This window comes from Micropterus dolomieu, linkage group LG20, assembly GCF_021292245.1.
Source record: "Micropterus dolomieu isolate WLL.071019.BEF.003 ecotype Adirondacks linkage group LG20, ASM2129224v1, whole genome shotgun sequence".
NCBI classification, from domain to species: Eukaryota; Metazoa; Chordata; class Actinopteri; order Centrarchiformes; family Centrarchidae; genus Micropterus; species Micropterus dolomieu.
Window position 1 is genome coordinate 9,980,561 of NC_060169.1, and position 12,433 is coordinate 9,992,993.

Genomic DNA, 12,433 nt, shown 5'->3' on the forward strand with positions numbered 1-12,433 from the left:
TGACCTTAATCCACGATGCTCACATACACGTGTTTTCAAGAAACATGATTAATGGTTATTGAATGAATGTCTCTCTGTGTGTATATATATGTGTATATATATATATATATATATATATATATATATATATATATATATATATATATATCCTTACATTCCTCATAAAAGCCTGATAGTGAAGTATGAATGTGTTTTCCTGTCAGTGTGGTTTCCAATATCATGGCTGAATTCTTAGTGCAAACACAAACACACACACAATTGTTCTCACTACCAACAGGCAGCCGCATCGCCTGAAAACTCCTGAAAATGTTGCTTCCCTCGAATAAACTTCAGTCTTTTAGCTTTCAGAGCTCACAGCAGAGGCGACAGTTTCCTACATTTCACAGAGTCAGAGCCAGTCGACATCTGCAAAGAATCTTTAGGTTCAGCAGCATGGCAGGATTCCATTAAAAGCCAAATTGTGGGTTGGCAAAAACTCTGAGGGAACAACGGAAAGCCACAGCCAGTCCTGTAATTTAAACCTTATTTTAAATTGTGATGGCCTGACAACATGGACTGAAAAGGAAGAGGCGAGAATGAGAGTTACAAAGACATAGAGTGAGGGTAAGAAAAAGAAAGAGGGCAAAAACATGTGTACAACAAACAGCAGAGGTTTACAAGGGCAAAAGTAGACTTAACACTAAGAAAAAGAACAGTAAAAGTAGGCTAAAACATAAGAAGGAAAGACGAGGGGGGTAGCAAAAGATGGGAGCAAAGCTGATAAAAATATTATTGTGATTCACAACAAATATAGGACAATGTGAATTTGGTAATGAGGATTGTGTCTGATGTGTAACACTAAATCCATTAACTCGTAGGGGTCAAGGCCTGTCGATTCAGTGTCACTCACAATAAAATGTCTGAATCTAAGGCATGCCTCGGTAAACACATTTGTATCTGGCTGCATACCAAACACATTCTTAATACAGAATCTTTATACTGATACATGAAGAAAGAGATGAGATGATTTAACACATATGAGAAAGACAGGAGACTGACAACATTACAAAATATATATTCTCGTTTCTACTAAATTACAATTTACTTCTTTTTCAAGTCAGTTATAAGCGAAGCTAGGAGACATTGACCAGTCTCATAATGCATGGAAATAAAGTGGAGGACATTAAGTTTCTGTTCTTTGTGTGCAAAAGATGAAGTTCTGGAATCTGCTATCAGAGATCCAAAGTAATTTTATGTCTAGTCTATTCACCCTTGTTAAGGTTCAACTTAGTGTTCACCAAAAATATATCTCAAAAATACCTCCATAATTTATTAGAGATAACTATGCTTTGCTCTCAAAGATTTCCTTCTATCTTTCCCTCTTTTTTCTTACTTTATTTTATCAAAATTTGTTGATTACCTGGACATTTTCTGACATCGTCTTTTCTCGTCACATTTGAAAATCAGGAATGTAACCGTACTCTACTGTTGATGTCATTTTTTTAGATAAGAAATCTCTGCCTCCTAGAAATGTAGTTTTTATGTTACAACCTTGTTTTCCCATTAATGCTTTGCTGACAAACATAATGGTAAATGGACTGCTTGCATAGCGCCTTTCTAGTCTTCGACCACTCAATGCACTTTATACTTCATGTCACATTCAGACACACATTTATATACTGATGGCAGAGTCTGCCATGGAACTTCTCATCAGAAACAGAAAATAATCCCATATACACACCCACACACCGATGGATTGACTCACTGACCTTCTGATTAGTGGATGACCCGCTCTACCTCTTGAGCCACAGTCACCCCATTGCTGCATTTATCTACCACTGGAGTTGCAGAGAGGTGGTCAGGGTGGATGATGGTCATACAAAGAGCAGGACTATGACACCAGACACATATCGAGTGCCATCTGTGGTTAAGTTTAGGCAACAAAAGCTCTCTGGTTAATGTTAGGAAAAGATTGTCGTTTGGTTAAATTTTGATAATCACATGTTTCATGATTTAATTTACTGCAGACTTCTTCTGTATTAAACCACGACCACAATCCTTCCTTACACTTTAACTAGGGATGTACCGAAATGAAAATTCTTGGCCGAAGCTGAAACCGAATATGATGATAAAATTTGCCATTTTCATTTACCATTGCATAAATTAAATAGTGAAAGTGCTTTTTACTCAGTGTTTCCCACAGGATTTGGAGAGACTATTACATGTGTCCATTTACTTTTAATGGACACATGTAATATGTTGTATACTTTCTGTGACTATAATCCATCCATCCATCCATCCATCGTCAACCGCTTATCCTGCATACAGGGTCGCGGGGGGGCTGGAGCCAATCCCAGCTTACATCGGGCGAAAGGCGGGGTACACCCTGGACAGGTCGCCAGTCCATCGCAGGTGACTATAATCCAATTAATCTTATTTCCATCCTGTATAGACACCTTATTTTGAAAACCGGACATTGTCACATGTGTATCCTCACGCTAAATTCATCAAGTACGAGTGATTTTTTTGCTATTTTCGGCCGATTCATTTTGGTGCTTCCCTAACCTTAGGGATGCCATTGCTTAAAAACCATAAAAAGAAATAATAATAAAATGCTGTAGTCACTACAGGCAGACACAGAATTGTAAGATTGAATATTTTTGACATTAAAGAGCTCTGAGTGAGTTGTGTGCTGCGTCCTCAGTGGTGTACCCTGCTTGTAGTGAAAAAGAGCTGTGATGGAAAATAGTTGAGGAAATGGCAAATGGTTAATGGGCCAGCACTTGATGTTGAATTCCATAGTCTAATGTGTCTCAGTCAGGCATAAGAGTAAGTGTTGTACGCGTGCCAGCAAACAGGCTGGAGGTTCAGGTCACTGAGAGGACCCGGCCAGGCTTAGACGGATAGTTTCTCACTGAATGCAGTATAATTTGGGTGTTTACTTTTTGTCCATACGCTAGTTTAACATCTCAAAACTTTGACACACTATTGAAATGAATTCTGCTTGGATTCTGCAAAGGTGTCTCATTTAATAGCCATGCTTCTGTGGTGTCAACTCTTTACCTACTAATAGAGTCCCAGTAGATGAATCACAAAACCTCATCCAACCTGGACCGACCTGGAAAGTTTCACACTTTCTGAACTAAACCCACTAAAACAGCATGGTGCAGTCAAACTCTTAAAACTGTCTTCCAAACTTCCAAGAATGTCGGCTCAGCTCCGTCTTTCTCAAGTATTAACTACGATATGTTCAAACACGTATCAGATGTCACTCTCCAGAGTCAGACCCCCTTATCCCCCTCCCACCTTTTTCACTCGGAGACCCTACTCCCCCTCACCTTCCCAATTTCCCAACATTCCTGGGCCGTGCCCCATCAGTCAAAGGGCCAATTCATGGGGTTAATGCTGCAGCGAGTGCAGACAGGGCTTTGAGACAGGATGTTTGGCTGATACCTTTCTCTGCTTAAGCAAACAAGCCACCAAAATATGATTACAGACGGCAGAGAGGGAGCAGTCTTCTTGTCTTACTTCAGTGCATCCAGGCCATACTAATGTCCACTAAGTATCATTGCTTTACTTGTTTCCACATGTCCAAAAGCCAGAGCCTAATGACAACAAGGTGGACAAATGCTTGACAAATACAATGATGTCATGTGGTAAAAGCTGACAAGGACATCACTCAACTCTTTGGCATTGTCCTTCTAGACTCTCAGTTCCTTAAAAATAAAAATGATGCCATGTATTCTCGTCAGTGCTGTGAAAAACACAACAATCGCACAGAGAAATGCTGGTAAAACAAAGAAGTCTACAGCCACGCAAGCAAAGCCTTGTGACTGTAATGCTCATTGCACACCAGAAAATGAAAATGGCTCGACAACTTGACAGTGACATTGTGTATCACATTAACATCAATCACCTTTATTGCATAGAGATTGCAAATATGAGCAGGAAAACCACCATTAATGCCAGTCCCCTAGTTTTAATTACAAGAGGGAGATATGGGGAATGTTTATGATGTGTATAATATCTTCTGCTAAGTGGAAATAACTAAGTGTCAACAACAAGGTTCATTTCAATGAAAATAAAATCCAATATTGATTCAGCTAATTATAAATGAGCCAAATCCAAACCAGTTTGTTTATATGTAATTGAACCTGCTAATGAAGAGCTATTAAGGAAAATTACTGATTCATGCTACGTTTTCATTTATACAAGCAGTGTGAACCCACCCAAGTCATAACAACACATCTTTTTAGGTTTCTTCAAAGCAGTCCAAAAATGTGTGTTTTGGGAAAAGGCAACACATGCTTTGTCAAATAAAACACGCAGCAGACATGTAACTTTTATTTATGTAACATCAATTATGAAGGTAAAAAAAGCAGAAGTTCGCCTCCCTTCCAACATATCGCGTGATTGGTGAATGTGTGTTTATGCTTGTGTGTGTGTTTTTGTCCTGATACAACCCCTATGTGAGTACTTGGAGACGATCTTATCACTGAGTCGGACAGAAATTCCTCCCTTTCTCTCTCCCTGTCTCACACACACACACACACACACACACACACACACTGACAATAAGCAGCTGAATGACACGTTTCGTTGGAGTCACAGAGTGACGCTCCAAGTAGATATAAGACTACTAAACTTCCAGTTGACATTTCCCTTTTCAAAGCAGGGCTGTGTGCTGCGGTTTAAAGGGAACGTTAACTGATCGAATGATAAAAGAGGCCAGGGCAAAGGTATGTATGGACCACACCCTGCTGCAGCCTTTTCTCCTCTTAAAGCTAGGGTACATAGCTGGTTTAAAAGGAATAAAAAAGATGCTGAAGTGCCGGAGCACATGTTCAATGCTTGTATTTGTTCTAAAGAAAACATCACAGGCTATGGATGATGTGCCAGAGGATCACCTGCACAATGAAGTTTCATTTACACTCTTGAAAGAACTTACCAACATCAAGGATTTTTTTAAGCTACAGACAATTATTTGATACAACCTCTATGTTCAGCTTATTTTCTATTATTATACCAGCTGTAGCTCAAAGGAGGAGTCTTATAACCTGTAAAAGTTAACAACAAAAGCTGCATGCAGATTTCCTGGCTACCAAGTCTCTTTCCTACGCATGGTCTTGGCCTGAGCTCCAGTTCTCGACTCCAGGGTTCTGGTATGGGGGCAGGGGATCAGAGACCACACACAGACACAAAGATTCACCCAAACACGGCACACACCACATCTTGTAAGAAAACTGATCTATGTGCGACAAAAGGAAGTACCCTCTCACACTACTCTGCTTGGAGATGGCTAAAACTTCAGTCCTGACTGACTTGCAACCTTTACTGAACAGACCTTGGGTGATTTTTAACATAGCTTCCAATAGCAACACTTGTGTGCCCTTGTTTTGTCAGTGTATATCAACCTAAACCACATTAGAAATTAGTCAGATTTGTTTGAAGGCAAAAGTGTGTAATGCAGCATACAAGAAAATATATAGAGATAATTGCAATTAAAAACACATGTGGCTTATTTAACAAAACACAAACACTCTATATATGTAGAGCTACCATAGTGAACACAGAGGTTATGTCATTTTTATGTGAATTTGAAAGTTTTCATACCCTGGAGGGAGTTTACATTCTACAATTAAAAAGATACAAATGGTACTTTCAGGCTAACAAAATTAAAACAAAATAAAGGTTTCAGCATTTATCCCCTAGAATTGTATTCCTGACAGTGTGGAAGAGGCTTTGAAAGAGCATTTAGATCTTCATATTAGAAAATAAAAACCCTAGAAAGTATAATCCAAGTAATTAAAGCATCTTCTTTTTCAGGTGGGATTTCGGAGGTGAGGTGTGCATTGGGAGGACTCATAACCTCAGTATTTCTAAAATGCTGGCCACAGCCCTGCCCCAAAACATGGAAAACATACACAATAACTCAAAAAATGACTTCAACTTTAAACATCAACTTTAACAAAAAGGCTCAAGTTAATTTCTGGACACAACAGTCAAACAAACCCAAGAAAGTCTCAATGGTACTGCTGACTCTTCAGACAGGCCTGTGATGCCGTGACTACACTACACAGACTTCATAGGTGCCCATTCACCTTTCAACACCGTCCACAAGTGAGCCCAGGGAGGCTTGATCGAGTGGGTTTGTGGGTTTCTTTTAACGCTACATGGACCTCTCCACCCGACCCCAGCACGTAAACAAATAAAGCTCCAGTTTCATCATCTAGAGGGGGCTGTTTCCTGTCCAAACGCAACGCTCAGCCCCCCCCACACATTTGCACACACGCACACAAACTCTACACCACCGTCTCATCAGAGCCGCTCGGCTCCCCCGCCCCCAAAATGCCAGCCTCTTTCCACTGCTCAATTGCTGAGAGGAATGGAGGGATTTGAGGGAAGAAAGAGGGAAAGAGGGGGATGGGTGGTTCGAGAGGCAAAGGGGATTGGGAGTATGCAACGGGGATCTTATTGCAGCTTCATCCCAGTGAAATATTTTGCTGTGGAGAAAGCGTAGGGAGAGAGAGAGGCGAGAAAAAAGAGACAGAAAGGCTACACTCCTGTGGCATCTAGATAGTGAGAGACCCCAGACCTCTGTGCCTCCCTGACAATAGCAGCTTTATGCAGTGGAGATTTTGGTTGTCTTAATAGCCATTGAAAATAGGAAGGAAAGCAAAACATAATAACACCAGTTAATGTAATTTACCCTTTTCTGTAAACATTCTGAGAGGATGCATGCTCTATGTGTTTGCATGCATGAGAGTGCACACCTATAAATGCAAACACGCTCATGCAAGTCAAAAACTTTTCTACATTTGTGATTTGTGGGGAAAATTCCTTCTCCAGGAATACATATCAATTTTCAACATCACACGCTGCTGATAAAAACATCTGCCTGGTGACAATGTTCATGTACTTCTGCGGTAATGAGGCATGTTGCTCACCTGTGTAGTCTCTTGGCATAACGTGAGGTGGATTGGAGAAGAGAGGAGGCACAGTTTCAGTGTAAGACAGAGTTGAGTCTGGTAAATAAAGAAAAAGCACAAACATACAGTAGAAGAGTGAGATCCAGATTATTATTCGACAACAAGTTTGGTAATGGATTAATCATTTAAGTCATTTATCAAGCAGAAATGCCAGTCATTCTCTGGCTACAGCTTCTGAAATGTTAATATAATTAGAAATATTTTGGGCTTTTGGGCTTTTGGTAGGAAAAGTTATTTGAGCCCTAATACAGTCCCTCAAGCTGTAAAACAGACTGCCTGTTTGCACAAACAGAACCTCCCTATTATAAACTATATTTGTCATGCTAATCAAAAGAGAAGATGAGCACAGATAAAGCCCGACTAACCCTTTGTCACTTTCAACTGAAGCAGTTTTTCAAAGATAATCTGTGTTTCCAGTCTAAAAGTATGGTGGTGACGACACCTTCTGTGTCAATTACTGGTTTGTGATGTGGCTGCTATTTTTCCAAACTCACCCAGTGGCTTGTGATCATCAGAACAGGACAGAGAGTATGGGGGAGGAGGTGATTCTGGAAATACAACATACAAATACAAATTAAGGTTTAGTTAAAGACTGTATGGTGTTTTATTTATTGTCATGAACAAAATGTTCCAAGCCCACATGAACATATAAGACATCAGACATGAATATAGTTTTTTCCATGTAACATTACATTTCAAACCAATATTTGTCTTCTGGCCCAAAGTCTACAAATAAAATTCTCAAATTTCTTATTATCACACATCGAGAACAACTAAAGGACATTTTAAGTTAGTATTTCACACAAGTGTTAGCTAATAAGTTAGCTATATAATGCTGATAGACAACCTAGGATCTAGGCTTGGGGGTATTATGGTAGACCAGGATATTTAGAAATCCCAACGGTATAACTTTCAATCCCCCCCAAAAATACAGACACTCCTCGTTCTATTACACTGATAAGGAAATGCTGTATTGAACTGATGTATTGTAGTGTATGTCCTCAATGTAGGCAGGCGACGCTGCGTGAAACTGCCTGACATCAACGACAACGCGATAACGCCCTTCACTTTTCCTATGGTTGGTAAACAATACGCACATATGAACTTTAGCTGCAGCCTTTATTCATTGGTAAAACTGTAACCTACACTGTACATTTACTGCTAAATTTCACTGCTCACCTTTTCCTCTTCTTTGCTGCATTCACTCAGCTGCTCTCTCTCTTTCTCTCTCTCTCTCTCTCTCTCTCTCTCTCTCTCTCTCGCTGAACCATACATTCACTACACACACAAAAAGGACTCAATGGCAACTGCAAGTGGTAAGGGATAACATTACAAGACTAGTAAACAAGATAATGCCTCTGCCCCTGTTTGGGAGTATTTTGCGTTTAGTCCCAGTGATAAAGGTGAGCCAGCCAACACAGACAAAACTGCGTGCACATAATCTGCGTTCAGCCTACTGATGCTTCGTTATCTGCAGCAACAACAATTTCAGCAAGAATCTATGGAAGAAGGCTCTTATTCCCTATCTAAGTTTTTTTGTTTTATTCAAATATTGTATATACCCGGGGAAATGTCAGGAAGGTTTGAAGTTATGAAGAAATAAATAGGCTATCACCTAGTGATCCTAGGCTTGGGCAGTAGGATCTAGGATACTAGGATCATCCATTTGCTAACAAGCATTCATACCTCAAATATATTTAATCACAGGAGAGTCACGCATTAGCTGAAGCGGAAGGAGCCATCTGATTGGCTACAGATTTCCCACAGACATCCACCAATGTGTCCCTGAGCAAGACACTTAATCCCTAGTTACTCCAGAGGTGTGCGACCTCTGACATACATAGCAATTTTAAGTTGCATTGGATAAAAGCGTCAGCTAAATGAGTAAATGTAATATCCTATTGAAAAGAATTTGTGAATCGAGTCACAGCAGAGGAGTCTCAAACATCCACACACAAATGAAGTTAGTAAATTCAGGTTCAATAGTTTGTATATCAATGTAACAAGATCCAAATATGTTTTTAATGAAAACTGCAAATACTTTTAAATACATATATTAGTGGATTTCTATTTCATTTATTAAAATAAGATTTGTGTCTGCATCAGACATACATTCGTGAACCTTATTTTTTTATTAGTCCATTTGTTTTACATTTATATTCACTGCATATACTTATACTTAAATATTTTTGTGGACAGTCCTTTATATATATAAATCCCAATATACATTTGTGAATCCTTCTGTTTACCTTCATTAATACTGAGACTGAGACTGATCTGACTCCATACATAATTGCATGTAAACATATATACAGTCTGTATTTTGACCTTCTAATATGTATAATTCAACATGATAACTCAGATCCAGTTTCACCCCAGACACTGTGGCCTGTCTTTTTTAAAACTGTATTTGACTGTTTAATGTATGCTCTGCTTGTCCTAAATCTTCATTAAGTTTCATCTGAGTCATTTTCATGCTCTCAGGATGACTTCTGTGGAAAAGCTACACTATAAACTAAGAAATGCTTTTCCTGCTGGGATAGTCCCTACAGTCCAAAGTGGACATGGGTTTGTGGCTGCGGCCCCTTTAAGAGCAGAGCCAGTAATTGCCGGAGTCCTCAGTCACTCAGATACCCAGCGAGTCAGTCTGGCGCCAGCACTATGCAAACTGTATATTATCGGCACTCCTTCACCTAAATAACAAGAGGAGGACTCCTTGTCAGAGGAAAAAAAAACCTAAGTGCAACTTGAGAGTGACCTTCAATTGGATGATGTGGGAAGCAGCAAAGTTTTGCGCAAATTTAAATCGCCTAAGTGTGTAATGTGTTTGGAATGTAGAAAGGAAATCAAAGTAATGGTTGACCAAAGTAAAAGCGGAGTTATAAAAAATATAATAAAACTGCAGGGCAGGCAATAAACCATGAGAGGAGAATCAGTGACATGCATTCTCGGAGGGTTTTCAGTGTGAGCTTTAATAAAGGCTAATTGTACTCAGTTACACGCCTGCAAATGCAAGATGACTTCATAAGCAATTATCCCTTAATGCGTGCTTTTTTCTCATGGTTGTGACGTTGTTTGAGACTTTAATCAACAATAACAACATCCATACAACCTTAGCTACAGGCCTCAGGTAAACAACATAAACCCCATTAATGTCATGCTGTCTTTTATACTGTAGGCTACATGGGCTATCAATCAAAGTCTAGTGGGCTAATTAAACTCATTAATCACTTCACTTGAGTTTAAGTTTGGTCTCTGCAAGCCGCCCCTCCCCACCTGATTTAGGACCTCCAGGGGCCTCCATGAAGATGCGTGATGGTTTCATTTCAGTAATGCTTAAAGTGGTATACCCCGCTATATCCCGATGTTACTCATACATGTGATCATTTGCAATTGATGGAAAAAGTCTCTTCTAGATGTAGTCATTGCGCTCTGATTTACCCCCCATCCCCCCAACACACACACACACACACACACACACACTAATGTTGATGTCCTTACCTGGCCCACATAAGCGGCTGTAGTGATAGGGGTTGCAGCACACCTTTGAGCTGTCCACAGAGCCGAAGCTCTGGTAGTGGCACAGCGCTTTGAGCCGGGCTGAGAGCGGCAAGTCGCTCCAGCGATACACCTTACACAGGAGATACTGTGGAGAGATGTGATGAGCACCGAGCCGCAGCTCAGTGCTCGGCACCGTAACGCACTCGCTGGATATCCCTCCTTTGGTCTCTACTGCCTTCACCAAGGCGTTCAGAGATCTCTCTTTGAGTCTTTTTAAAAAAGCATGAGCAGTGCTCGCGAGTTCCTCCTCCGGCCCTAAATGCCTCGGTGGGCATTGACAAGGGCCCCCTCCATCTTTTCTCGGGGCCCAATGAGGGCTCCGGGGTCTGAGATCCCATTCCCCAAACAAACAACACGTCACCGTCCTACTGTCGCCCTCCTCTCCCCGCCGGGAGCCTCTGTGTTCCGGGACGCACATGGCACCCCGGTCATCGTCAGGCTGCTCCTCTTCCTCCCTCTCTCCGCTCTCTCCAGCCTCTCCCGTGAGTCCCGGAGCCGGGTCAGTGTGTGTCACCGACCGCTGCTCATGTCTGTGGAGCTTCCCTGAGTGTCTGCCACACGGACCGTTCCGTCCTCCCTCACCTCGTCTGCTTCCATCCCGCCCGTCGCTCTCGGTGACCAGACGGCTTTTCCAGAGTCGACGTAAAAGACCTGAGCGTTTCGACTTGAACATACGACAACCTAGACAGTTTTGGATGTGTCCTGTCGGTCCCGTCCGGGTCTGGGAAGATGCCACATCGATTTACACTCGTCGCGCAAGACCGCGGGTTTGTGCACGGTGCGCACAACATGCGCAGCCGGTGGTCACCGTTTTCTGGCTCTCCCGCAGCATTAGAAAGTAATTTTCAGTCATGCGTTGCTTTAAACATCACTAAACGTCTGAAGTAGGAGAAGGCTACACAAAGTCACTGCTCAGTGACCTGCTGTCGCCAGCTCAATTAAGCCACAACTTTTGCTCTCTGATAAAGCCTTCAATTCCCCAACACTCTGGAGATCCCACACACAATCCACAACCATAGTTAGGCTAGACCACTGAAGGAGCAGAATCACTTTACTTTAACAACAAGATAATCAGAAACATACATCCAAAAGTTTTTCTGAGTTTCTCCATGAGCTTCGTGAACCTCTTGATCCGTAAAATTCTTCCTTCACCCGAAATAAATCCTCACAACATTGAAATCTTGCTGCAGAGTCCCGGGATAAAGCAGAGATGGTCGGGGGCTCCAGTGCCAAACTCCGGGACGGATTCCGTGCTGAGAAGTTGTTTTAAAGAGAGCTGGAATTACTCCACTCTCCACTCCCCTGCAACTCCTTTGCGGACGCACACACACAGGCACACGATCACACGCTCCTGCACACACACACACACACACACACACACACACACACACACACCAGAGTCAAGCCAGACACACTAAAACCAGGCGTATTCGACTGTGATTTTCAAAATAAAAGCCTCAGCGGTGAACATATTTTGCAATTATTTGTTGAAGAAAACTGTCAAAAAATAAACATAGACTATTTTTAAGACCAAAACAAATGATAACGTTTTTGATCCATAAGCCTATATTGATATACATATCCTAAAATATAGATGCTTTAGGCTCACTGAAGCTTCAAAATAGGCAATGCAATTAAAGCTTCTTTGGAAGGAGTTGTTTTAAAGTAGGCTATATATGGCAAGGCTTTATTTTAAAGATATAATTTCCCAATAATTTCTTGGGAAGTTTTCTGAAAAGACCTATGTATTTTTTTTTTAAACTAATTATAGGGAATATATTTTTGCTCGAACAACAAGCCCAAGTAAATATTAAATCATCGTTCATTTCTAAACTTTCTTTATTATATAGCTTATGTTAGATTGCTTCCATGCATGTGGACAAATTATTCATTAAAAAGACTCA

General features: G+C 41.0%; 1 protein-coding gene across 1 annotated transcript in view; it reads right to left on the bottom strand.

Annotated features, from left to right (window-relative positions):
* LOC123959121 (mothers against decapentaplegic homolog 6-like) overlaps window positions 1-11,760 on the bottom strand; it is a 33,186-nt gene extending 21,426 nt beyond the window's left edge. The window contains exons 1-3 of the mRNA XM_046033010.1: window positions 10,470-11,760; window positions 7,463-7,516; window positions 6,927-7,004 (exon numbers count right to left, since the gene is read on the bottom strand). Of these exons, the coding sequence (XP_045888966.1) occupies window positions 6,927-7,004; window positions 7,463-7,516; window positions 10,470-11,202 (865 nt within the window). The 5' untranslated portion in view covers window positions 11,203-11,760. The remainder of the gene's footprint in view (window positions 1-6,926; window positions 7,005-7,462; window positions 7,517-10,469) is intronic.
* Window positions 11,761-12,433: the final 673 nt, after the last annotated feature.